The sequence below is a fragment of the Pipistrellus hanaki genome, assembly GCF_964339955.1.
Source record: "Pipistrellus hanaki genome assembly, chromosome: 2".
NCBI lineage: Eukaryota > Metazoa > Chordata > Mammalia > Chiroptera > Vespertilionidae > Pipistrellus > Pipistrellus hanaki.
The window spans coordinates 5,153,626-5,179,493 of NC_140504.1; the positions used below are offsets into that span (position 1 = coordinate 5,153,626).

At 51.0% G+C, this 25,868-nt stretch overlaps 1 protein-coding gene across 4 annotated transcripts in view; it reads left to right on the top strand.

Moving 5' to 3' along the window:
* The first annotated feature begins 7,087 nt into the window (after window positions 1-7,087).
* The window catches only part of MX1 (MX dynamin like GTPase 1), a 31,179-nt gene continuing 12,398 nt past the window's right edge, over window positions 7,088-25,868 (top strand). The window contains exons 1-13 of one of the 4 annotated variants that reach the window (XM_084873630.1): window positions 7,088-7,188; window positions 9,081-9,164; window positions 10,577-10,702; window positions 13,860-14,052; window positions 15,702-15,842; window positions 16,580-16,734; window positions 17,364-17,502; window positions 18,181-18,379; window positions 20,556-20,634; window positions 22,093-22,215; window positions 22,558-22,699; window positions 24,562-24,720; window positions 25,499-25,575. In XM_084873630.1, coding sequence (XP_084729756.1) covers window positions 10,613-10,702; window positions 13,860-14,052; window positions 15,702-15,842; window positions 16,580-16,734; window positions 17,364-17,502; window positions 18,181-18,379; window positions 20,556-20,634; window positions 22,093-22,215; window positions 22,558-22,699; window positions 24,562-24,720; window positions 25,499-25,575 — 1,497 coding nt within the window. In that variant the 5' untranslated portion in view covers window positions 7,088-7,188; window positions 9,081-9,164; window positions 10,577-10,612. Of the gene's footprint in view, window positions 7,189-7,298; window positions 7,528-9,080; window positions 9,169-10,576; window positions 10,703-13,859; window positions 14,053-15,701; window positions 15,843-16,579; window positions 16,735-17,363; window positions 17,503-18,180; window positions 18,380-20,555; window positions 20,635-22,092; window positions 22,216-22,557; window positions 22,700-24,561; window positions 24,721-25,498; window positions 25,576-25,868 lie in introns of those variants that run through there. The other 3 variants (XM_084873632.1, XM_084873633.1, XM_084873631.1) reach the window with 3 other exon arrangements.

The following is a 25,868-nucleotide window of genomic DNA, read 5'->3' on the forward strand; positions in this document are numbered from 1 at the left end:
TTGTATATTCAATCTTTCCCTACATGTTCAATATGTTTCACACATATGTATACACACTCACACACACACACACAGACACACAAGTTAACTGCTGCAAGGAACACTTTAAGATATCTGTGGCTTGCCTGGTCAGCGAGACTCGGGGGTTGAGCATCAACCTATGAACCAGGAGGTCACAGTTCAATTTTGGGTCAGGGCAGAGGCCAGGGTTGTGGCCTTGACCCCTAGTAGGGGGCATGCAGGAGGCCAATCAATGATTCTCTCTCATCATCTCATCATTGTGTTGTTTTTCTCCCTCTCCTTTCCTAAAAATAATAAAAAACAAAATCTCCACAGCATAAAGGTGTGTTCCCCACTCAGAGCATGCAGTGTAAGGTGGGCTGGCAGGGTCCAGAGCCATTCAGGCCTCCAGGCACCAGCCTCCCTCCATCTAGTGGCCCCACCATCGTGGGGGCCTTGGAGCCTCCACCAGACCCCCTGTATCAGGCAGGAAGGATTGCAAGGGAGGTTTCCAGGAGCCAGGCCTGGGAGCTGGGTACATCACTTCCACATTCTATGGGCAGAACTGGGGCCTGTGGCCACTCCTAACTGCAAGGCAGGCTGGGAAATGTGGTCCAGCTAGCCAGACGGGAGAAAGAGGGAAGGGATTTGCACCTTGCCACACCTGTCCCTCTAACTCAGATGTGTTTCCTGCTCTTCCTTCTTATCCCAGGCTTGCTCACTTGCACAGTCCCCTCCCCCCCACACACAGGGGATTCCTCCTCCAATGTTACTGTGGAACTGGGGTTTTGTACCTAACAAGTGTGGAAATAAAGGAAGGCCGCCCGGATGTGAACGAGAAACGTTATTTATTCACAGCTGACTAGCAAGGAGTCAGCTCCCGTCACGTGTGCCCTGTGTGGCTGGCTAGGGTGCACATTTATCTTTCTCTGGTTGGTCCTAAGTTGAAAGTGGGGACAAAGATTAGAGAAGCTATCCGTTACGAAACAAGCCGGGTATGCTTTGGGCCAATTATTACGGGGTCATCATTTGGCTTCTGAACTGGTTACTAGAGATAAGCTGTCTGACTTCCTACATGTCTGACGTTCAGCAGTTGGCTCCTGAGCTGGTTACTGCAGATGCTGGGTTGGTTTCCGGTGCAGTGGTTGCAGGCTCGGGGTGCTATTTTTATAAGTGGTTTGTCCGTGTGTGCTGTATAAGGTCGGCTCTCACCGCTGACCTTACCCTGTGGGACCTTCCTCTCACCTCTGCCCTGGACACAGCAGACCTGCTCCCGAAGGTATATCTGCTTGGATCAATGTCTGGAAGTCTGCCTGTGCACGTGATCCATGCCCCTCCCTCCCCCCCTCATGAGGCTACCCTGAGCTTCCTCACAGGGCTGGAAGTTGTTATTTTGGGGTGGGGGTTAGGGAAAGGTTTGTGTTCTGTAATCAACGGTATAGTGATACAACCACGGAGTATCCATGAAGAGGTAGCCACAGATGGGGTAAACAAGTTTGAATCTCCTATCGTGTCCTGTGGGAAGCCACTGCTTGCCAATACTGTTGTGAGCGTGCACCAAGGAACGCGAGACGGATGGACCGTGAACATTAGTTAGCAAGGCTGACGCTAAGCACCCATTGTTCCCATTGTTCGTGTTGAGATAGCGGTGGCTCGAAGCCATTTCCTGGCCTGATAGCCTCCAAGTAAATGTTTACTGGTCTTCACTGCCCTTTGAGACTGTCTGTTTGCTACCTGTTTGCCATGCTTTCCTGAGGGAGGGATGAGTATCTAACACTGAATAAAAAGGGGACTAGGCCCGCATGAAAGTGTGCCTCTTTGCTGGGAGCCAATTCCAGCATGTCATAATTACGAGAGTTCCATCAAAAAATTGGTGAAGCATGGGCGGCTCAACAAGGGCTGAGCCACATTTGTAATTACCTGTTGGATGGCTGAAAGGCATTTCCCCAAACCTGAATAGGATAATCGTTTGCTGCCAGACAGCTCAGAGCATCTTAAATCTGCACGTTATTGCCTCTTGTTGGCCAAACACCTGAACAGCTGTAGGCTATTCCCCAACCTGACAAGGCTTCTGTACCCTACCCTTTGAAACCTTACCCTTTGAAGTGTATGTCTCCACCTTGTCGTAGGACAAATTGTGTTAATAAATAGCACAGGGTCCTCAGACAAGGCATAGTCTTCAGTTCCTTTAGCTCAGAGGTTCTCAACCTTTGGGGGTCAAACAACCCTTTTACAGGGGTCGCCTAAGACCATTGGAAAATACAGATATTTACATTACGATTCATAACAGCAGCAAAATTACAGTTATGAAATAGCAACAAAAATAATTTTATGGTTGGAGGTTACCACAACATGAGAAATTGTATTAAAGGGTCACAGCATTAGGAAGGTTGAGAACCACTGGTTTAGCTGAAGCTCCTCTGACCCCCAATGCCTTTCAAAATTATCTTTCATCCTTGGACTCCTTCTTGAATCTACACATCAGCCCCTTTCTCCAGACTGGGACAAGAACCCAGCACCTCTTCAGGAAAAAGGTTCCACCTGGCCCTCCCAATGCCTTCTAAATTCATATTTCTTGGATAGCATTTTCATTTGTGTGTCAGCCCCTCCTTCAGATCCTTATCCCTTGAAACCCTAAAATGACCCTTTTGTCATGCATGGTGACAGGGTATGCTGGCTACCTATTGTTACATAACAAATCACCCCAACGTTTACCCCTGGAATTTTTTTTTTAAAATATATTTTTATTGATTTTGTACAGAGAGGAAGGGAGAGAGATAGAGAGTTAGAAACATCGATGAGAGAGAGTCATCGATCAGCTGCCCCTTGCACACCGCCTACCGGGGATATGCCCGCAACCAAGGTACATGCCCTTGACCGGAATCGAACCCGGGACCCTTCAGTCCCCAAGCCGACGCTCTATCCATTGAGCCAAACCGGTCCCGGCTACCCCTGGAATTTCTTATCTGATGGGGGGGAGGAGGAGGGGGAGACAGTAACTTACAGCCAAGTCCTTTTCCCTGGAACCTTATATGAAGAGCCAGTCTGTGCAGATCTGATCACATTATAAATCCTGACATGGAGAGATGATCCTGGATTAGCCAGATGGGTCGGGTCCTACATGGAATCACACACACGTTCTCCTAAGAGAGAGGCAGAGGGACTTCTAACTACAGAGGGGAAGTCAACATAAGGATGGAGCAGAGAGGGAGATTTGAAGACGTTAAGCTGCTGGCTGTGAAGAAGAAAAGAGAGGCCACAAGCCACAAAATGCAGGAAAAGCAGCTCCAGGGATCTGGAAAGGCAAAGAAAGGCACTGTGCCTAGAGGGGGTGCAGCCCTGTCAACTCCAGGTCTTGACCCCACGGAACCCATCTTGGACTTCTGGCCTCCAGAACCTCCAGAGAGTACATTGCACCTGTTTTAAGCCACCGAGTTCGTGGCCATTTGTTACAGCTAAGGCCTCCATAGCCTCCAGGCTCACTGATGGGGCTGTGAGCAGGCCCTCATGGCTTGGGGGGGGGGGGGGGAGGGAGGGAGGGGGCACACATCAGTTCCTTATCATCAGGCCGCGGACTGGGACGTGGCCACAGCACTGCAGCCCAAATGAAAGGTCTATAGAACTATCGGGATGGCATTTTTGTAAATGAATTTTATTTTATTTTCCTTAAAGCCGCCCAAGTGATTGTGATGGCTGGCAGGTGTGGCTATGGCTCTTCAATGCAAACGCAGTGGGCTCCTGGGTACAGGGTACAGGGCACCCAGCAGAAGCGGAGGAAATCTTTTGGGGGCGGGGGAGGGGGGCAGTGAGTGATGGCTGCCAGGTAACAGGAGCACAGGCCCGCAGGAAAGAGTGAAAAGGACTGTGAAGATCCATACACAGAAGCCCCCCTCCCCCCCCAACACACACACACCCGTGTATCACCGAGTGAATGCCAGGGGAGCAGCTGGCCGTCTCCCCTCGCTGCCAAGCCGGGTCTGCAATCAGACCAGATGCACAGCAGCCTTCTCGCGCTTGAATTGCAAAGGAAACACCTGAGGATCTCCTTAAAATGAGGGCTGATTCTATGGTGGGAGGCGGGGGCAGATCCTGAAGCCAGTGCTGCTGGTTCCAGAAGCTCGGGACTAGGTCGCAAACAGAGGAGAAAACGAAACGGGGCAGATGACAACTGACCCTGGACTGGTGCTCGGGGCAGGACAGAGGGGGCGCTTGGCGGGGCGCGCTGCTCTGCCGGTAGCCAGAGGCCTCCGACGTGGGCGCTTGAGGGCGGCCCCGCAGTCCCGCACCCCCTCTCTGCGCCGCACCCCAGTCCAGGCTCCTCCAGAAGCCGGAGCAGCGGCGAGAGCAGACCACACCCCCGGCACCGCCCCCTTCCCGGCACCGCCCCCTTCTCCAGCACCAACCCCTCTGCCTCCCCTGCACCAGGGTTTAGGAATCCAAGGGAGAGCCGGGAAACTGAAACAGAATCTGAGTTCATTAGGAAAAGCCAGACGGTGGAGGAGGGGCCGGCAGGAGACTGTGAAGGAAACCCAGAGGTTTAGGAATACTGCCTTCTGCAGACCCAAGGCAGTTCATCCATCCATCCATCCATCCATCCATCCATTCATCCATCCATCCATTCATTCATCCATCCATCCATCCATCCATTCATCCATCCATTCATTCTAGAACATTGGTTGAATCCCTATGCCAGGGACTACCCTGGACTCCAAGTGCCACAGCCCGGAGGCAGAACGGACGTTCACAGAGTCACAGAGGCCCAGGCTGTGCAGGGGCCTTGCTTCCTGGGCTGGGGACGGGGATGGAGGGAGCATGGGGCCCGGGGAGAAGGGTGGCGAGCGGCTGCAGGGTGCAGGGTGAGGAGCAGACCTGGCCTTAGCAGAGCAGGCAGGGCTGTCTGGCCGGAGAGGGGCCCAGCGCCAGGACCATGTCACCCAGGCCCCGCCCAGGCCACTGTCCCCCAGCAGAGCTGTGACCACCACATGGAGCCGCTCCACGGCTGTTCTCACAGGGAACCAAGTTTCCTTCTTCTCCACACCCTGAACCGGGAACTTCCTGGTGGCATTGAACTGGCACCGACAGTCATTGGCTGACACCTATTCCTGTATTATTGCTGAATCACACCCGACATGCCCCCTGGCTCTGCAGGCTCTGCCCTGGAATGGGGGTGTCAGAACCAATGGGTGCCAAAGGCCTGGGAGGCACAGACTGCAGGAGGCATTGGCACCTATGGAGAGGGCGTGGCTTCTGTAACGTGGTGCCTGGGGCACCGCTCTCACCTTCTCCGGCCCTCACTCTGGGCCGGCTGTGGCTCCTGCTGAGCCCATTCCCTGAGGGGAGGGAGGCCTGGGGGGAGCCTCCTGCAGGGTGAAGACAGTGTCACTCCTGTCTACTCCTCCCACCCCCAACACACACACACACTTAACCTTGCATTTCAGCAGCAGTTCACCCCCTCGGAGCCCCAGGGCCGCCTGCTCCAGCCCGCCCGGAAATGCTGTCCCTCTCTCTGTCACCAGGGCGCAGGGACCAATGCCTCGCCACCCTGGTGCTGCTGCCTTTCGGGATATTGCTTGTGAAAGAGGAGACAGAGGGCCAGAGGCCAGGACACAGGCTTTTTCAGAGGAGAAGGACCCTGCCGATCCGCCTTCCAAAGGAAGAGAGCACGTGGCAGGGGGGAAGACGCCTTCTGAGGGGAGGAAAGGGAAGGGATGGGGCTTGGGGTACTGGGCATCCTCCACGTCCCTTCTCCTCAGCTCAGCTCAGAGTCCTGGACAACAAGGCTGTCCCCCTCCCCAACCCGGACACACACACACACACACACACTCCTGTTGAAGCATCCATTTCATATAAAAACTGCTGTTTGAAATGTTAACCCTGCGATGTGGCTTCTGTAGATGCTTGCTTGCTTAAATCATAAGGAAAATAAGACTACTCCCACTTCAGAGGCCATTAAACCTTGCCCGATGAAGGGAGTTATCAGTGCTGGCACCAGGCCAGGCCTTAGTTGAGGTCTCAAGGCCCCAGCACATAGGGGCTCTTTGAGAACTCGCAAAGGGGACCGGAAACACCCCATATTTGGGGGACAAAGAAGGTAAAAACATAGATAGGGAGAGTTCCTCCATGTTAGGGTCCAGAATTTGAGAGATGTTTGCCTCTGGACCCGCGTGTAATAAATGAAACTCGATCTCTCTAAGTATTGCCCGGTTCTTCTCCGGTTTTCTGTCATTGTGACTAGGAAGGGTTGCCCTTTGCAAAGAGAATGTGGCTCCTCACTCCCAGAGGGTGGGGTGGGGGCGGGCAGTCTTGGCTTGACCTCAGTCCCCATGTTCCACCCATTTCTGCCCCAGAGAAATCAGACGTGGGGGGAGGCCTGAGGTGGGCCGGAGAAGTGGGGAGGAGGAAGCTGATGGGGTTTTCAGGGACACACACACACACACACACACACACACACACACACACACACGGGGAAGCTGGCATTGTCCTAAAATGCTTCAGACGCCCTGCTGATGCTGAAGGACCCCCGAGACCCTCCAGCAGGAAGACCCCAGTGATTGTCAGGGCCTCTGTTCAGAGGCCGGGCTTAGGGGGCCCTCTGGGTTCAAGGCTAGGTCAGCTGTGCAGGACTCCGGCTTTGTTTGTTTGTTTGTTTGTTTGTTTAGAGCTCAGGCTGTCAGAGCAGCAGCTCTCACACAGCGCCCAGAAACACCCGCCGTGCCTGATGCACCTCAGGACGTGCCCTGGCCCGTGCTGCCCATTGGCTGAGCATCCTCTCTGCACCCAAAGGCCGCCGGTTGGATTCCTGGTCAGGGCGCAGACCCAAGTTGAGGGTTCCATCCCAGTTGGGGTGAGTGCCTGCGTGCGGGAGGCAAACCGTCCTTGTTTCTCTCTCCTCCTCCTTCCTTCCCCACTAAAAAAAATAAAAATCATACTTAAGAAAAAAAAAAAAACCCTCGGGTTTCTGGGCGCCTCCGGCGTTTGCGCACTCGGAGAGCCTGGGGGGCTGCAGCGGAGCGCGGGGCGGAGGCAGATGCATCGGTTTCGGTTCTGGGCTCTCGGTTTTAATTTAGTTTCGTTTCTCCAGGACCCGGTGGGGGTGGGGGGGGGTTGAGGAAAGGAGGGAACGAGGGCGGAGCCGGGGATGCATAAAGCGGAGGGGCCGGCAGGAGCGCACAGTCGCGGCGGAGGCTGGTGAGTCCGCGGGGCTGGAGCGGGCGGCGGGCGGCGGGCGGCACGGGCGCCCCGGGGTGCGGGCGCCGCGGGGCTGCACATAACGGGAAGAGTCGTCCTGGCAATGACGTTGTGGGCTGGGCCCAGGGCACCCTTGGTTCTCCTTGGAGCTGCTGGGGCTCCTGGGGGACCGATTGGACCAGCCCGCCAGCCGGCGGCTTCTCTGCAGAAACTTTCACAGCACGGTCCCCGCTTCTGGCCCGGCGCGCCGGCGCTGGCGGTCACGGCTGGCAGTGGGCGCCGCTCGCCCAGCCCCGGGCCCCGTGGGGGAGCGCGGACCTGGGAACCCGGAGGTCACAGGTTCCATTCCCGGGCAGAGCACAGAGAGGGGAGAGAGAGAGGGAGAGGGAGGGAGGGAGGGAGAGAAGGAGGGAGAGAGAGACTCCTGGAGGGGAGGGATGGCTGCCCGGGATGCCCGGGTGCAGAACTCCCTGGGCGCCTTTCCTGGGAGCCCGCAGTGCTGGGAGAAAGCCACAGGAATCACAGGGTGGGTGAGAACGGGCCGGCCTCTGGGCAGGCCTCTGGATTCCGGGCTGAGTCAGCCGGGAAAACACCAGCCTCTGGGGAAGAGAAACCAAGGAAGCACAACAAAGACATCGAAAGGGAACTGCGTGGGAGGCAGGAAGTAACTCTGACCTGCCATGGCTGGGGTTCTTTCCCTGATTGGGAATTAAAAATATATATATATTAATATATATATATATATATATATATATATATATATATATATATATATATCTTTATTGATTTCAGAGGGAGAGGGAGAGGGAGAGAGAAACATCAATGATGTGAGAGAATCACTGATAGGCTGCCTCCTGCACGCCCCCTATAAGGATTGAGCCTGCAACCCAGGTGTGTGCCCTTGACTGGAATTGAACCCTGGACCCTTCATCCGCAGGCTGATGCTCGATCCACTGAGCCAAACCAGCTAGGGCGATTTTTTTTTTTTTTTTTAATTGGTAACACCTTCTGGCATCTCTAACGCTACAAATAAATGCAGTTGTGGTTCCTGAACTGAACAGTTGTCCATAGAGGACCTTAGCACTCGGACAAGACAAGACATACATAGTCAGAAAGAATAATAACAAGGAAAAAAAAAACATGAGGGAATGTATTCATAAATACAATTCCAAGACCCTCCTGAGCACAAAAGTCTCTCCAGCCGAAACCGGTTTGGCTCAGTGGATAGAGTGTCGGCCTGGGGACAGAAGGGTCTCAGGTTCCATTCCTGTCAAGGGCATGTACCTTGGTTGCAGGCACATCCCCAGTGGGGGGTGTGCAGGAGGCAGCTGATGGATGTTTCTCTCTCATCGATGTTTCTAATTCTCTATCCCTCTCCCTTCCTCTCTGTAAAAAATCAATAAAATATATATATATATTTTTAAAGAGTCTCTCCAAAGGCATGGGAATACACTTACAGATTGCAAAAGCCCGTAGTACTCTAAAATTGATCACCTTTCCCCTACTTTCCCATAAAAGGAATGCATCCCAGTCTCCCTTTTGTGTGTGTGTGTGTGTGTGTGTGTGTGTGTGTGTTTAACCTTCCCTTCCAACGGTACCAATATTGAGAAAGACTGCATAGCTTTTGGCAGATCAGACAAGAAGCACAGAGAGTATCAGAAGAAGATTTTGATTCAGGCAGTGAATTTACAGCAAGGTTCTGGGCTTATCCATCTGCCTCAGAATTAAAACATTCAGGATTACAAGAAGGGTTCCGGGAACCATGAATTGGCCTCATAGGCGATCCCTCGGGCCCCTCCCCTCGGTTTGCACCAGGGGCAGCTATGGGAAGGGACCTAGATCAGTTCTCTCACTGACTCACCAGGGTTTTGTCTGATTTTAATGTTTCCCAGGATTTGAAGGCGGTGTAGGAGAACAGCTTTGCTGTTCTCGTCAACTTCACATCGTCAAGGAAAAGGAAGTGACATTGGACGTAAGTAGGTGCTTTATACTTTTTTTATTTTTATTTTTAAAAATATATTTTATTGTGTGTGTGTGTGTTTGTCTTTTTACAGAGAGGAATGGAGAGGGATAGAGAGCTAGAAATGTCCATGAGAGAGAAACATCGACCAGCTGCCTCCTGCACACCCCCCACTGGGAATGTGCCTGCAACCAAGGTACATGCCCTTAACAGGAATCAAACCTGGGACTGTTGAGTCTACAGACCGAAGCTCTATCCACTGAGCCAAACCAGTTTCAGCAGTGCTTTATACTTTTTAAAACATTTATTTTAAATCAAATGAGAATATTTTATTTACTTTAACCAAGATTATTGGATGTGTAAAATTTAATGTTTAGAGACTTGTGGTCTCAGAAAAATTTTTCAAATGAATTTCAAATTTATGCATATAAGTTTCCTGTGTGCAGACAAGTATAAATAAAGTGGTCAATTAAATACTTCCAAAAGTAAAATGAATAGCATTGAATATATTTATGTGGAAGAAATGGAATGAAAATATGAAATCAAGGATCGAGAATAAATGACTTGGAGTTATATTTTTTTTAAAGGATAGGTTTGGGTATCAAATTACCATAGATTCCTTCAGCTGCATTAGAATGAGTCCTATGTTTTTTTTAGAATGAGTTCTACAATAATTTTATTTTTAAATGCAAATTTAAAAAATACATCATAAATTTCATTCTTTGCCACTATTTAAATTTATGGTGAGAAAAAATTTTTATTATGTTTTTATTAAATTTTAGAGAGAGGAGTAAAGGAGAGGGAGAGAGAGAAACATCAAAGATGAGAATCATTGATTGGCTGCCTCCTGCACACCCCTGTTGGGGATTGAGCCAAAACCCTGGTATGTGCCCTGACTGGGAATCAAACCTATGACCTCTGGTGCATAGGTCAACACTCAACCAGTGAGCCACACCAGCCGGGCATGGTGGAAAAAATGTTTGATGTTCAACCTAAAATTATGATAGGAAGTATTTAGTTTAAAAAAATCTTTTGGGCCGAAACCGGTTTGACTCAGTGGATAGAGCGTCAGCCTGCGGACTGAAGGGTCCCAGGTTTGATTTTGGTCACGGGCATGTACCTTGGTTGTGGTGCGGGCACAGGCCTGGTAGGGGGTGTGCAGGAGATGGCTGATCAACGTTTCTCTCTCAACGTTGTTTCTAGCTCTCTAAAATCAATAAAATATATTTTTAAAAAATCTTTTGGGGTCAAGAAGCATGTTCTGTAGACCACTGAGCTGGGATGCAGCCTTGGCCATCACGGGACATTTGCTTCCTTGGACTCCTCCTGTGGTGTCTTTCTCCGTCAGTAGAGGGGTGGGTGGGCTCGCTCCATGACTGAATGCACTCAGCTCTGACTTGTGTTCTTCCTGCTCTGCTTGGCTTCAAGCTGAACTGATAAAGGGAGAAGACGGTTCCTTCAAACATGGAGACAGCGACTCCCGACTCCACCTCTGCATCCAGTCAGCCCTTACCCAATGGAGATGCTGTGGTGCCAGAAGTAAACGTGGAGACAGTAAGTTGCGCCTGAAAATCACTGTCGTGTGGATGTGAGCTGTGTCCATTTCCGGGCTGCCCACTGTGGCCGAGAGACTCATTCCCTTGCGTCTCTTAGAGCAGAACAGGGATGTGGATGCTACGGCCTGAGCCCTTCTTGCAACTGAACGTAGACGTTTTGGTTAGCTGATGCTGGGTAGGGTGCACTTTGGGCCTGGCCCTGGGCACCGGGCACCCTCTGTTACCAGTTGCTCATGTCATCATTCAGTTTCCAACTGCAACCCTCTGAGCTATCCTCATGGCATTCCCTCACAGGGCAGCCATGTGGGGTCTTTTTCCCCAGAATCAAGACATGTTTGAGTTGGGAACCAAATGTAGTTTCCGGAATCAATCGGCCTACATTTGATCCCAACACTGACACTTTCAGCTGTCTGACCTTGGGGTTATTCTCCTTCTAGGTGCCTGCTTTTCCATCTTCAAAGGGCAGGAAAACAGTATTTACTCCAGGTGGCTGGTGAGAGGAGTGAGTGTAGGTAGTTTGGGCCCTTAGAAAAAGCTGCTTTTCTTGCTTTTACATGTTTTCAAGCCACAGACCAGCTTCTTTCAAGCTGACTCCATTTTCATGATCAATGTTATCAGTATCTTTTTAAAAATATATATATATTTATTGATTTTTTACAAAGAGGAAGGGAGAGGGACAGAGAGCCAGAAACATCAGTGAGAGAGAAACATAGACCAGCTGCCTTCTGCACACCCCCTACCGGGCATGTGCCGCAACCAATGTACATGCCCTTGACCAGAATCAAGCCTGGGACCTTCCAGTCCTCAGACCGACACTCTATCAACTGAGCCAAACTGGTTTTGGCTATTCTACTATCCTAAATGTTGTTATGGAGAAAAATTGCACTAGACACTTAAAAGAAAATAGCAAAGGCTCAAACCGGTTTGGCTCAATGGATAGAGCGTCGGCCTGCAGACTCCAGGGTCCCGGGTTCGATTCCAGTCAAGGGCATGTACCTGAGGAGAGGGTTCAACAGAGCCCCACTTGGGTTGGTTGAGGGAGTCCTTGCCAGTGTGCACCCCCTTTTCCACTGAACTTTGTCAGTATCCCATATACGAAGTTTGAACTCATGCATATTCTGTAAGGCAGTGGTTTGCAACCCGAGGCAGTTTTGCCTCTTGGAACATGTAGCAAAGTCTGGAGACATTTTGGAGGCCCTAACCAGTTTGACTCTGTGGATAGAGTGTTGGCCTATAGACTAAAGGGTCCCAGGTTCAATTCCGGTCAAGGGAATATACCTTGGTAGTGGGCTCAATCACCAGTAGGGGTTGTGCAGGAGGCAGCTGATCGATGTTTCTTCTCTCATTGATGTTTCTAACTCTCTATCCCTCTCCCTTCCTCTCTGTAAAAAATCAATCCTATATAATAAAAGCCTAATATGCTAAGTGTCCAGTTGTCCAGGTGTCCATTTAACTAATCAAAGCATAATATGCTAATGATATACTAAGGCCATTCAACTGCTCACTATGATGTGCATTGACCACCAGGGGGGAGACAGTTGAGTGGTAGGTTAGCTTGCTGTTGGAGTCTAGCCAATCAGACTGAGTGAGATGGGCTGGACATGTCCTGGAGCACTCCCACAGTCCCTCCCCAGGTGGCCAAACTTCTGCATCCCTCCTCAGCCCCCATTGTGGGGTCCAACACTGGCTTAGCAGCAGGCTGAGGTCCCTCAGCCCGGCCTGTGCCCTCTCACGGTCCGGGAACCCCATGATTGATCACCCCAAAGAGGCTAGCCCTGCCCACCTAGCCAGGGTTCCACAATGGATGGCCCCCACAGAGGGAGGCCCCACCCACCCATCGCAGCCCGCCTGTTGGTGGTCTGGGCCTCCCTCTGCAAGGCAATCACCGGGCAATGGCTGGGCCCCCAACCAATCACATCACACCTCTTTTGGCCGGTGGCACCAGTGGGTGTCATAGCATGGTTGTCCAGAAGGATGTCCAGATGGTAGTTCTGCTATTTGGTCATTCAGTTGATTTGTATATTATGCTTTTATTATTATAGATTACATTGTTTGGGTTACTGAAGCTTTATAACAATTATTGAAATATAGTAATGTTAGCCCTCCAATTTTGTTCCTCACTTTCAAAGTCATTTTGGCTGTTCTATGAGTACTTAGACCATGTGTATTTGTTGTGGTTGTTAGTATGAAAAATTGGTTTTGAGAAGACCATTTTGATATTTATTTTCTATTTACCCTATCTGTTCTTCATTTCTTTTTCTGCCTTCTTTTAAGTTCATCAAGTATTTTTTTTATGATTCTACTTTACCTTCTTTGTTGGCTTATTATGTAGAACTGCCTGAGTGTCTCTATTAAACATTATTAACTTACCAAGTGTACAGGAATATTATACTATTTCATGTCTAATATAAGACCTGACGATAATATGCTCTCATGTCTTCCCTCCTGGCCTTCATGATATTTTTGTCAAGAATTTTAGCTTTACCTATATCATAAACCCCACAATGCATTGTTATTTTGTTCAGTCAAATATCTTTTAAATGTATTTAAGTAATTTAAAAAGTATAGTAGTTACCACTTCTAGTGTAGATTCCTTTGGGTAAATGAAGATTCCCATCAGTGAATTTTCCTTTTCTGGAAGGAATTTAACATTTCCTGTGGTTGTGACGAATTTGTGACGAATTTGTTCCCCTGTGGTATATCTGAAAGAGGCTTTAGATCACTTTCCTTTTTAAAAGGTATATTCAGTATTCTAAAAGTGCCGCTCCAATGTCTTCTCACTTGCATGATTCCTGACGAGAAGTCTGCTGAAATCTCCTCACCTGTCTTCCTCTGTACGTAACATGTCATTCCCTGACTGCTTTAACCATTTTCTCAATATCGCTGTGTTTGAGCAGTTGGACTAGATGGATGTAGTTCACTTTATGTTTCTTGTGCTTGGGGTTCATTGAGTTTCTTGGACCTTTGGGTTAATAGTTTTCATCAACGTTGGGAAAATGTTAGTCTATCATTTCTTCACTTTTTTCCCCCCTGTTCCTCTCCTTCTCTCTTTGGTCACTCGAATAAGCTGTATATTAGGCAAGTTGAAGTTGTCCATCTTTGATGGAGCATGACCTGCAGGCCATGACAGAATTCTCTGATTGTGCTTTTGCTAGATGCTGGAGACCAGCCTGTGCAGCCAGTACGAGGAGAAGGTGCGGCCCTGCATCGACCTCATCGACTCCCTGCGGGCCCTGGGCGTGGAGCAGGACCTGGCCCTGCCCGCCATCGCCGTCATCGGGGACCAGAGCTCGGGCAAGAGCTCTGTGCTGGAGGCGCTGTCGGGCGTCGCCCTCCCCAGAGGCAGCGGTGAGCACTTGCCCTCTCTATCAGTCGGCTGTAGCTGCCGTAACAAGCAACCATAGGCTGAGGGGCTTAAACAATAGAAATTTGTTTCTCACAGTTCCGGAGGCTAGAAGTTCAAGATCAAGGTGTCGACAGGCTTGGTTTCTCCCAAGGCCTCTCTCGTGCAGATGACCATCTTCTCGTTGAGTCCTCACGTGGCCTTTTGTCTGTGTGTACACATGTGTGGTGTCTCTTCCTCTTTTTAGGATGCCAGCCATATTGGTTAGCGACCCACCCTTGTGACCTTATTTAAACCTTAATCACCTCTTTAACAGAGGGTCCTGTCTTCGAATGCAGTCACTTTGGACATGGGGTTTTCAACATGTACATTTTGAGTGGGGCACCATTCAGTCCATAATACCCACTTACTGCACCATTCTGTGTGGTTTGTACACAACCTGCACCGAGTGGAAGGTCTTGAGTAAGTGCATATGGGTCTCCAGCCCAGAATTCTGTGCATGTGGGCGTCTTTCCTGAGCCCCTTCCCCAGAGCTGACCCTCCATCGGAGAGGCAAAGATTGGTTCTCTGGTCAATGGTGCTGTTTGAGCTACAAGACCAAGGATATCAGCGAGGGCTCATGGACACAGACAGACCTGAAATGGGTCTTGACCTGCTCTGGATGTGGAAGATGGATAGATGGGGTTTGGAAGGAGTTTACAGTAAGGTGGCCTGGTAGGAGCAGGATGCCTTTCTGACTGGAGTGGTGTGTAGCCTATCTAATAAAAGAGTAATATGCTCCGACACGCATTATGGCTGCCCCCATGTGGTCAAAGATGGCTGCCCCCATGTAAACACAAGATGGCTGCCACAAGATGGCCTGCAGGGGAAGGCAGTTGTGGGTGATCAGGCAAGCAGGGGAGGACAGTTAGGGGTGACTAAGCCAGCAGAGGAGGGCAGTTGGTGGGGACTGGGCCAGCAGAGGAGGGCAGTTGGAGGGAGAATGTGCCTGCAGAGGAGGACAGTTGGGGGAAACTAGTACTGCAAGGGAGGGAAGTTGTGGGGGGGGGGGGGGGGAGGGAACCAGGCCAGCAGAGGAGCAGTTAGGTGTCAATCAGGCTGGCAGGGGAGTGGTTAGGGGTGATCAGGCTGGCAGGCAGAAGTGGTTAGGGAAAATCAGGCGGGCAGGCAGATGAGCTGTTGGGAGCCAGCAGTCCTTGATTATGAGCGGGATGTTCGACTGCCCGTTTATACCTGATCGCACCAGACATCCCTCTAGGGGTCCCAGATTGGAGAGGTTGCAGCCTGGGCTGAGGGACACCCCTAACCCCCATACACAAATTTCATGCACTGGGCCTCTAGTATTGGGATAATGGAGGATATTTGCACAAGTTCATTGTTTTCCACCTGAGTTGGGGACAAAACACTGGGATGAAGCAAGATACTGGCTTTCAAGCATTAGGGAGCCCCAAATTACCTCAGATGTGTATTCTAAGTGCATATTTCTGAGGCTACCAGAGCTGTCATGTGTCAGAGTATCAGAGGGTGAGACCAGAACCTTAGCAGTGTGAACAGGCTCCAAGTTTATATGATATTATTGAGAGCCACTGATCTAAGGCACCATATAGGACTTTTAAGAGCAGAGTATGCAACTGATATGCACCTGGCCTCCTAGGTATTGTTACAAGATGCCCCCTGGTGCTGAAACTGAGAAAACTTAGGCATGATGATGATGAGTGGAAAGGCAAAGTCACTTACCGGGACATGGAGATCGATCTTACGGCCGCTTCGGAGGTAGAACAGGAAATCAGGAAAGGTACGTACCCCGTGTTCATTCATCCTCACCTGTTTGGATGTCAGGTCAAACCATGTGAAGTGCGTGGGGTCTGCCTGTCAATGTTCCCACTCTCTCCTTTTGGGGCCCACCTGGCACCCTTAGAAACCATCCATTCCTCTCTCTCCCTCCTGCTCATCAGGCCCCAGCTCTCTCGTATTTTATCTTCTTTTCTCTCATTAAGATCAGTGCTTTTGAACAGAGTCTGACCTCAGTAATGTATTGCATAGTGTATAAGTTAAGTATCTGAGGATGGTGTGAATTTTAAAATGTAAAGCTTGTCTCCAAATATTGAGTCTTTTTTATTCAAGGGCTTCCCCACTCCACAGACCTGATGGAAGGAGAATCTGGGTGGGTCTTTTCCTCAAGAGCAGAACAGATGTGTTTACAGAATCCTTGCTTAGACTGATTTATGGAAGGTCTCAGTAAATGTAAACCACAGAGACCATTTGACCAATTTGAAATACCCAAAGGTAGAAATCAGACTTGAACTTGATAAAGACTAAGGAGTAACACAGTTAGTTGCTGCCTACTGTGATTGAGATGAATAGATAACTGTTCCTTATTGACTTTAATTTCTTCCATGCCACATACTTAAGTTTCAGTCATTTTGGGAAGATACAAAAGTGACTAGTAGGTGTCGCCTTCAGAGGATTCGCTGTAATGGGTTACTTTCATCCTAAGTGCTATTGGGTTTTTCTTTTTTTCTTGTTCTCTAGCCCAGAATGTCATTGCTGGGGAAGGTGTGGGAATCAGTCAGGAGCTAATTAATCTGGAGGTCAGCTCCCCTCACGTGCCAGATCTGACCCTGATAGACCTTCCTGGCATCACCAGAGTCGCTGTGGGCAATCAGCCAGCTGACATTGGACGTCAGGTGAAACTTCAGGCTCCATCTTGGTCTTGGTCTTGGTATTTGTCTTAGTCTTGTCGGGGAGGGAGGCTGCGTTAGAGCAATAGTGAATCCAGGGCTGAGGTTGGGGGGTGGATATTAGGAGGTATGTGTAGGGAATTTAGAGAGCATGATGGCTGCAGTTTCCTCCATCAAGTCAAGTAGAGGCTTCTCTGGAGAGAGTGAGGCAAACAGGCAAAATTGGAAATAGGTTTTCTATGTTTTGTGTTTTTTACAGTGATGCACTTTTAGGTAGAGTCACATTTTGTGGCATATCTAAAGCGGCATGTATTAGAGAAGGATCTTACGTGGGAAGAGAGAACACTAGAAACAATATAATGATATTTCCCTATAAATGACTCTCACCCTGTGGATTAATGATTTAGGCAAGACTCGAGCAATTTTTGTGGCATCTTGTTTTCTGTGACCATCAGATTTGAGGTTTTAGGAGATGGTTAGTGAATGGAAACCTTGATTTTCCCTGACCCCAGAGCTCTTTCTGCCACAGAGAAGTTAGTTTCTCATAACTCTGGCTCGGGAACAGCTACGAGGCTTGTGTTGAGGAGGATACTCCTGGGACTCCAAGGCTCTCACACCCTCTCATTTTCTTACAGATTACAACTCTCATCAAGAAGTACATCCTGAGGCAGCAGACCATCATGTTGGTGGTGGTGCCCAGTAACGTGGACATCGCCACCACAGAGGCGCTGAGCATGGCCCAGGAGGTAGACCCCGAAGGAGACAGGACCATAGGTAAGAAGAGGGACGAACCTACAAATGGTAGGTGGTCTGGTAGTGGGAAAGCATCCCTTGAATCCAAATGGGTGTTTTTGGCATCCGTGCGGGGGTGGGGGCTGCACCCAGCAGATGAGACTACTAAGGTGTCATGTTTGGTGCCCCCTGAGTCCCGATGGCGTGGGCCACGTGGATTCTTGTTGGCCACAAGTTGGCTCCTAACCCTTGTCCGCCTGCGTACAAAAGGCATGGTGAGCTCAGGGAGTGGGGCAAAACCTGAAAGCAATAGATCCGTTAACAACGAATTTGAGGGTGGGAAGAAAGGAAGGACATGTGACCCATGCCACAACATGGATGAATTTTGAAAATATTTTGCCAGGAGAAATAAGCCAAATAACACATATATTGGGTTCCTAGAGGAGTCAAATTCATCGAGATACAAAAAAGAATGGGGGTTGCCAGGGACTGGGAGGGGGGAACGGGGAGTCAGTGTTTCATAGGGACAGAGTGTCCGATGGGGAAGATGGAAAGTTCCATGCCTTGCACCTGGGCTCCGCAAGCCCTATTGTCCGCCCTTAAGCGAGGTTGGGAGGGAGCGGCTGGCCAGGAGACTCTCCTCCCCCAGGCGGTGAGCTGACCCCTCCTGGCTCCCACGGAGCTGGGAGCATCCCCTCACGGAAAGTCTCGGGTTCACAGGGATCCTGACAAAGCCCGACCTGGTGGACAGAGGCACCGAAGACAGAATCGTGGACGTGGTGCGGAACCTGGTCTACCACCTGAAGAAGGGCTACATGATCGTCAAGTGTCGGGGCCAGCAGGACATCCAGTACCAGATAAGCCTGGCCAAGGCTCTGCAGAGGGAGAGGGCCTTCTTCGAGGACCATCCCTATTTCAGGTACCCCCGCCTCTGCTTTCCCCAGGTCAGACCCTAACCACGGACCTATGTCCTCCCGGGGAAAGCTGCCACTTCCAAAAGCGGACACAGGGGTGTATGTGTGAGGTTTGATCCTGGAGAGTGACTGTGGGATTTCCCTGGAAGAAAGAATTCCCTGGAGGAATTCACATGCATAGCAAAATAATAATAATAATAATAATAATAATAATAATAACTACTTGTAAAAAATCAAAGTAAGGAGTGAACTTGCTACCATAATTTAAACAGTATGGTGCTGGAACCAGAATAAAAGCATAAACACAACAAATAGAAAAAAAAAAGTAGAAAATCCAGAAATAGACCCAGATACATGTATGATATAAATGATAAATGTGGCATTTCAAATCGATGGGCCATGTCATTTTGATGATTCATCAGTGACACCGAAAAAATCATTTAATGTTTGGGAGAAAAAGTTAAACTTCGTGTCCTGAGCATTCACATTACACCAAAATAAATACCTGTGGAAGCTTATAGATGGAGAGTTTAGAATCCCATGGTAGAGATCTTTCTAACTCTAAGGCCAAAGATAAATTTTTAAAAATATATATATTTTATTGATTTTTTTTACAGAGAGGAAGGGAGAGGGATAGAGAGCCAAAAACATCGCCGAGAGAGAAACATCGACCAGCTGCCTCCTGCACTACCCCTACCGGGGATGTGCCCGCAACCAATGTACATGCCTTTACCGAAATTGAACCTGGGACCCTTCAGTCCACAGGCCGATGCTCTATCCACTGAGCCAAACCGGTTTCGGCTAAAGATAATTTTTTTTACAAAGGAAAAGACTGCTACATCGGCCAGATTTACATGGAGAAGATGCAGAGTTGGTGGGAAAGGAGGCGCCTGGCTCTGTCCCGAGGCAGGGAGCCTTCCGGCACAACCTCTGCAGGGCGCTTTGGTACCGGGCCCAAAAGATGTCAATGGAAAGGTGCTTATAGGATGCTGAGGCCCCTGTGTGCACACCTGCGCATGCAGGTGGAGCCCCACACACATTGTTAATATCATTACAATCAATTCTCCCAGAAGCACGTGGAGAGATCTTGTTCAGAACTGACAGGTGTGTAAACAGATATTCACACACCTCTGAGCACAGCCCGCACTCGTCACAAAAGCCGAAAGATGAAACAACTCAAGTATCTATCGTTGGATGAATGGATAAACAAAATGTGATCTGTTCATACGATGCACTATTAGCCTTAAGAAAGGAGGACATTCTGGCACCTGCTACAACATGGATGAACCCTGAGAACATTATACTAAGACTTAGTAACTCAGTAACTTAGTGACATAAGCTGGTCGTAGAAAGACAGCACTGCATGATTTACGTAAGGTCGCGAGAGTGACCGTAGTCATGGTGGCAGTGTGTAGGATGGCAGGAGCCAGGGCCTGGAGCTGGGGGATGGGGAGTTAGTGTAGGATGGGGACAGAGTTTCCGTTTGAGGAGGTGGAACATTCAGGAGCGGGATGGTGGGGATGGGTGCACAACAGCATCGCTGCGCTTCATAGCCTGAACTGTGTACTTAACAAAGGTTAAAACGGTAAGTCTTACGAGATGTGAATTTTACGACAACTAGCCAAATTGACAGGTGTGGAAAGAACTTAAGCTTGTGTGTAATCTCACTAGTAGGTATGCCAACTCGTGCTTTCCTGCCTTTTAACCTTTGTGCAAGGTCAGAACCCTGTGATAAATAACTCGCCCTGGGAACTCAGAGTTGGACAGAGTAAGAAAAGGGCGTGGCTTCCTTCACCCAAGCAGCCATGGCTTCAGTCCTCATCTCGGGGAAGCGGTGTCCCCTGGTTCCACGTTCGCCCTCACACCTGTGTACATACAGGTCAACATACTGTTAGGAAGTCCTCTACCGATATGCACTATATTTACATGTGTGGTACACACAGAAGTGTGTGTGTGTGTGTGTGTGTGTGAGTGATGAAAATGTACCTGAAGGAGACTGTATTTTTGTAAAGACACATTTCATACATCAATTGGAAAGGGTCCTTCTTTACTGCTTTGGATGATCTGAATTTACTAAAATGCAGGCACCCTTCTGAACACTGGCGGGGCACCTACCCACCGCAGGGCACTCCTTTTGTGGCCACACTGAGATGGGCGTGTGTGTGCCGTCTTATCTTGCAGGGATCTCCTGGAGGAGGGCAAGGCCACCATCCCCTGCCTGGCAGAGAGACTGACCAATGAGCTCATTGCACACATCAGTGTAAGCACGGGGAGGGTTCTCTGTTCTCCGGGCGGAACCCTACAAGCAGCCAGCCGAGCCATGGCTTGGCGACGCTGACCCACCAGCGGGCACAGGGAGCTCCCAGGCATCTGTGGAGACGCAGGCCCAGGCCCCACGGGTGTGGAGTGTGGCCCGAAAGCCCCCGTTTCCAGAGAGGGCCCGGGCCCGGGTCATGCCTGGTGCATGTCAGAGGACCACCCAGCCAGTGGGATGCTTGACAGCCTGTGTCCGCTCGGCCGAACTAAAAATCAGGACCTTCTGAAGGCTGTTCTGGCTCTTCCTTTCTCACCGTCTCTACCACTGTCAGCTTGTCTTGGTAATTGTAATGGCCGCGTTTCCTTTCTTACCTTTCTCTGCTGCTTTTCCAGTCTGTCCGCACAGCTCTTGCTCTTTCCCATTTTCTATCCTTTCAGAAGATGCCTTTGCATGCATTTCTGTTGTGCCTTGAACTCGACGGTTCCAGCATCGGAAGCTGGGCGTGCCGGGTTCCGTGGGCCGTCCCCACAGTTGCTGGGGCTGGAATTGTGACCAGGAGCCTGAGCTTCTTGGAACTTGGTCTTGAACTTGGGGACTGGCAGAAGCCTCGGTTCGATGGGGCTCTTCGGGGAGAGGCAGCGTTTGCTTTCTAGCTTGAGCCGTGCTAGCTGCTTGGCTGGAGGTTTGGGGACCCCTCAACAAGGGTGAAGTTGGGGAGCAAACCTGTGTGAGGGCTGGCGGTGGGTACAGACTCTCCATGGAGACTTTCTCTTCCCCAGGAGTAGGCTGGCAGGCAGGTCCCGGGTTTAGGTAGACAGCAGGTGCTCTCCCTTAGATGCCTGCCTGGATCAGGCCCCGGGGGTTTCTCCTTTGCCTCAGCATCAAGGCAGATGGGTTCGCGCTTTCTCCCCCACGAATGCCCTGGAGGCCACATCGAGCCTCCCTCCGGCTCCCCTCGCACCCGTGGGCGCCCACGGTCAGCTGGCTTTGGCTGCTGGGTGTCTGTACGCCTGCCAGCTCACGGACACGGTTAAAGGCTGCTGGTGACGTGTCACCGTGGCAGGCTGAGCCGGCCGTGCCCTCAACCATGTGGTTGTTACTAGAGACACAAGCGCCCGGTCGCTTTCCATCTTGAACACCAACATGGAAATTGCTAAATCTCAAACTGTTGCAACTGCACTTGCCCCGAACCCACTAGACAAGTGGCTTTTCCAGGGCCCAGGAGCCAGCCCAGGGTCGCCTGGCGCGGCCGAGGCTGTTTGCAGGGGAGCGGGAGGGCCGGCAGGCCCCGGGGGAGGGAGGGAAGCAGTGCCCTGTCTCCAGGCAGGAGAGTCCTTCTGGAGGGAGCCGGAGGTCCGATGCACTGCTCGGCTGCCCCGCCCCTCGCAGAAGAAGGCGTGGGCCCTTCTTTCCGTTCCCGTTTCACATTCCTGTGTCCCCGTGACTTGCTGTTTCCCCCAGAAATCTCTGCCCCTGCTGGAAAGTCAGATAAAGGAGAACCAGCAGACCATTACGGAGCAGCTGCAGAAGTATGGCCTGGACATCCCGGAAGACGAAACGGAGAAAATGTTCTTCCTGATTGACGTGAGTAGCCGTGGCGTCGCGCTGAAGGGTCGCACCCTGAGCATAAGACAGGGGCCGCGGGCCTCATGCTCTTCTCTCCTTTCTGTCCCCTGAGCGCCAGGGAGGGGCCGGGGTGACGGAGGGTGGGGCCGGGAGGGTGGAGGGTCACCTTGCTCCTTGATTCTTCATCATGGGACTCACCCAGACCCGGAAGGCCTTGAGGGAGGAGTCGGGGGTCTGGTGCCCGTTCCCCAGAGTGGCCCGTAGGCAGCCAGAAAGCCTCGCCCCCTCAGCACGCATAGGATCTCCAGATCCCACAGCGCTCGTGTCTGAACTAGCTCCCCTCGTGCCTCCTCTCCACAGAGGATCAACACGTTCAATCAGGACATCGAGGCGTTGGTGGAGGGGGAGGAGTCCGTGGGGGGCGACGACAGCCGGCTGTTCACCAGGATCCGGCTGGAGTTCTGCAAGTGGGGCCTGGAGATCGAGAACAATTTCCAGAGAGGTGAGTGTGCGCCCCCCCCAGCTCCATCCCCTCTGCAGCCCGCCCTCCACAGCCACGCGCTGTGGCATCAGTGGCTCGGGCTGTGGGTGTCCGTGGGGGGGAGACAGAATTCAGGCTGTGGCACCACCCGATGGAGCGTTACTCCGCCAGCACAAGGCAGGGGGCGCCGGCGGGGCTGCCGCGTGGCCGAAGCGGCAAGGCTCGTGCTCCGTGAAGGACGCGAGACACAGAAAGCCACGTGTCGTGTGATTCCTTTCATGGGAAATGTCCACGGTGGGCAGATCCACCGAGACCGCAGGTAGATCTGTGGTTTGCAGGGGCTGAGGAAGGAGGGTGGGAGCGGCCCCGATGGGCACCGGGTTCCGGGGGGCCCCTGTGGGAATGCTGGAGGGTTAGATAGCCATGATGGCCGCCCAGCTTTGTGACCATAGGGTGAGTTGTGCGATGCACGGGTTGTCTCCCCATTTGGGGAATTTCTATGGGAAAGCATCTCCTGACCAAGAAAGGGAACGGAGGCTACCACCCTGGTTAGTTCTCCCCAACGAGGAGCCAGCGTCCTGCTGAATTTACCCCCTCCTCCCCCTGGGGTGTTTTTCTTCACTCGAGTATGTTGAGAATAAAAAGAAGTCCAGCCTGGCCAGCGTGGCTCAACCTGTGAGCGTCCACCTGTGAACCAGGAAGTCACGGTTCAATTCCCGGTCAGGGCACAGGCCCCAGTTGCAGGCCCCAGTGTGGGCATGCAGGAGGCAGCTGATCCATGATTCTCTCCCATCATTGGTGTTTCTCTCACTCCCTCTCCTTTCCTCTCTGAAACCAATAAAAAAGATACATGTTTTTAAGAAAGAATTCCAAACATATGAAGAAAAGTGATTATCTTTACGTAGTAAACCTATCACACTAATAGGATCCTGCGTGCCGGGGATTGTAGGACCCCCCTGGATCTGCACGGTCCCCCTCCTCCTGCGACAGCACATGAGGAGGGGATGCCTAGGGGATTCCAGGTGGCGGTCACGGTCAATCTCACTTTTTTTTTTTTAATATATTTTATTGATTTTGTACAGAGAGGAAGGGAGAGAGAGAGTTAGAAACATCGATGAGAGAGAGTCATCGATCAGCTGCCTCTTGCACACCCCCTACTGGGGATGTGCCCGCAACCAAGGTACATGTCCTTGACCGGAATCGAACCCGGGACCCTTCAGTCCCCAAGCCGACGCTCTATCCATTGAGCCAAACCGGTCTCAGCCAATCTCACTTTCTTAAGGCCCTGCCAGTCATACTGTTCTCTTCTGATGCAATCGCTTTGGTGACAACCCAGTTGGACGGACAACCGTTCAGACTCCGGTACCTTTTAGAGAATCCCAGCAGGTCTGCAGTCCCTGCTCGCTGGCCTTGTGTCCGGCTCTGTCCCTGCCTTCTCTGGGGGACCCAGAGTGCGTACATGAAGGGCTGTTTCCTTATTGCAACCCCCGGTCGGTTTCCGATGTGTACATCAGATGTGATTTTTCCCCGCGTCACTGTGCTTCTGGAGAGTCCGGGATGGCGCTGTGTTCAGAGAAGCCTGCAGCATTATTATTTTTTTTTATTTTTATATATTTTATTGATTTTTGTTTTAGAGAGAGGAAGGGAGATAGAGAGCTAGAAACATCGATGAGAGAGAGACATCGACCAGCTGCCTCCTGCACACCCCCTACCGGGGATGTGCTTGCAACCAAGGTACATGCCCCTGACCGGAATTGAACCTGGGACCTTTCAGTCCACAGGCCGACGCTCTATCCACTGAGCCAAACTGGATAATAAAATGTGAAAAAGTAATTTTACATTATTTTTGTAAAATAACTCGGAGCCCTTCCTTCCCGCGGCAGGCTATGAGGACATTGTCAGACACATCAAGAAGTTTGAAAACCAGTATCGCGGCAAAGAGCTGCCGGGGTTCGTGAACTACAAGACGTTCGAGACGATCATAAAGAAGCAGGTGAAGGCCCTGGAGGACCCGGCGGTGGAGATGCTGCACAGGATCACCGGTGAGTCCTCCGGGTGTGCCCTCCGGTCGGGCCAGGCCGCCGGGCGCTCCCCTGAGGCAAGAACGGCCTTCCCGAACAGCCAGTGGGCAGGGCCAGCGCCTGTGCTGCCAGGCCAGCCATGGTGGTCCCGGCGCTGCAGTCTGGCGGGAGAGGGGGCTCCACAGAGGCAGGATGGGGCGTGACCATCCTCAACCTCCACGGCCCTCCCTCCAGCTAGCCTGCCCCCCCCACCAGTGTGTGTGTGTGTGTGTGTGTGTGTGTGTGTGTGTGTGTGCACGCGCGCGTGCGTGGGCAGCGCTAAGGAGCAGCAAGCCAGCTTCCGATTGAGTGACACTCCCTCCACTGCTCCCCTGCTCAGCCAGAAGCCGGGGTCCTGGAGTGTGAGAGCCCCGGACTGTGAGAGGGATGTCTGAGTGCCGGCTTAGGCCCAGGGAGATCAGGCCTAAGCCGGCAACTGAACATCCCCTATGGGGTCCCGGACTGCGAGAGGGCATACAGGAGGCAGCCAATCAGTAGTTCTCTCTCATCATAGATGTTTCTATCTCTCCCTCCCTCTCTGAAATCATTAAAATATATATATATATATTTAAAATTCTTTTAGGGAGCTCTTGAGCCAAAAAGCACTCCTTCTTCCTTTAGTGAAAAGACGAGAGGGAGGTGGGGAGGAGGGAGGGACGGAGGGCACTTTTGTTGTCATTTTATCCTCTTATTTTTTTGCCGTCTATTAGGATGATGAATGATCCCACCAATACTGGGCCTTTCGTTTTTCTTTCATCAGATATGGTCCGGCTTGCCTTCGCAGATGCTTGCAAGAAAAATTACGAGGAGTTCTTCAACCTCTTAAGAACCTGCGTGGTAAAACCAAACATTTGTTTAAAAAGGAAATAACTAATCCTTGATGCTGGAAAATAGGTTTCGGCTTCCTGGATTTCAGACCGTTGCAACCTTACTGTTCTATTTGGAGAATCAGATTATGCAGTCTATTAGTGAATCATGCTCATTATATGACCGGTGAAGTCTGGCTGAAAGCAATGAGAGAGAGAGAGAGAGAGAGATATGAGGGAAGGGTGAAACCTCTGGCGTTTCTTTTTTCAAAAGTGCTAATCCCACTAAAGACACTAATCAGTCTCATTCTGAGGACCCCACTC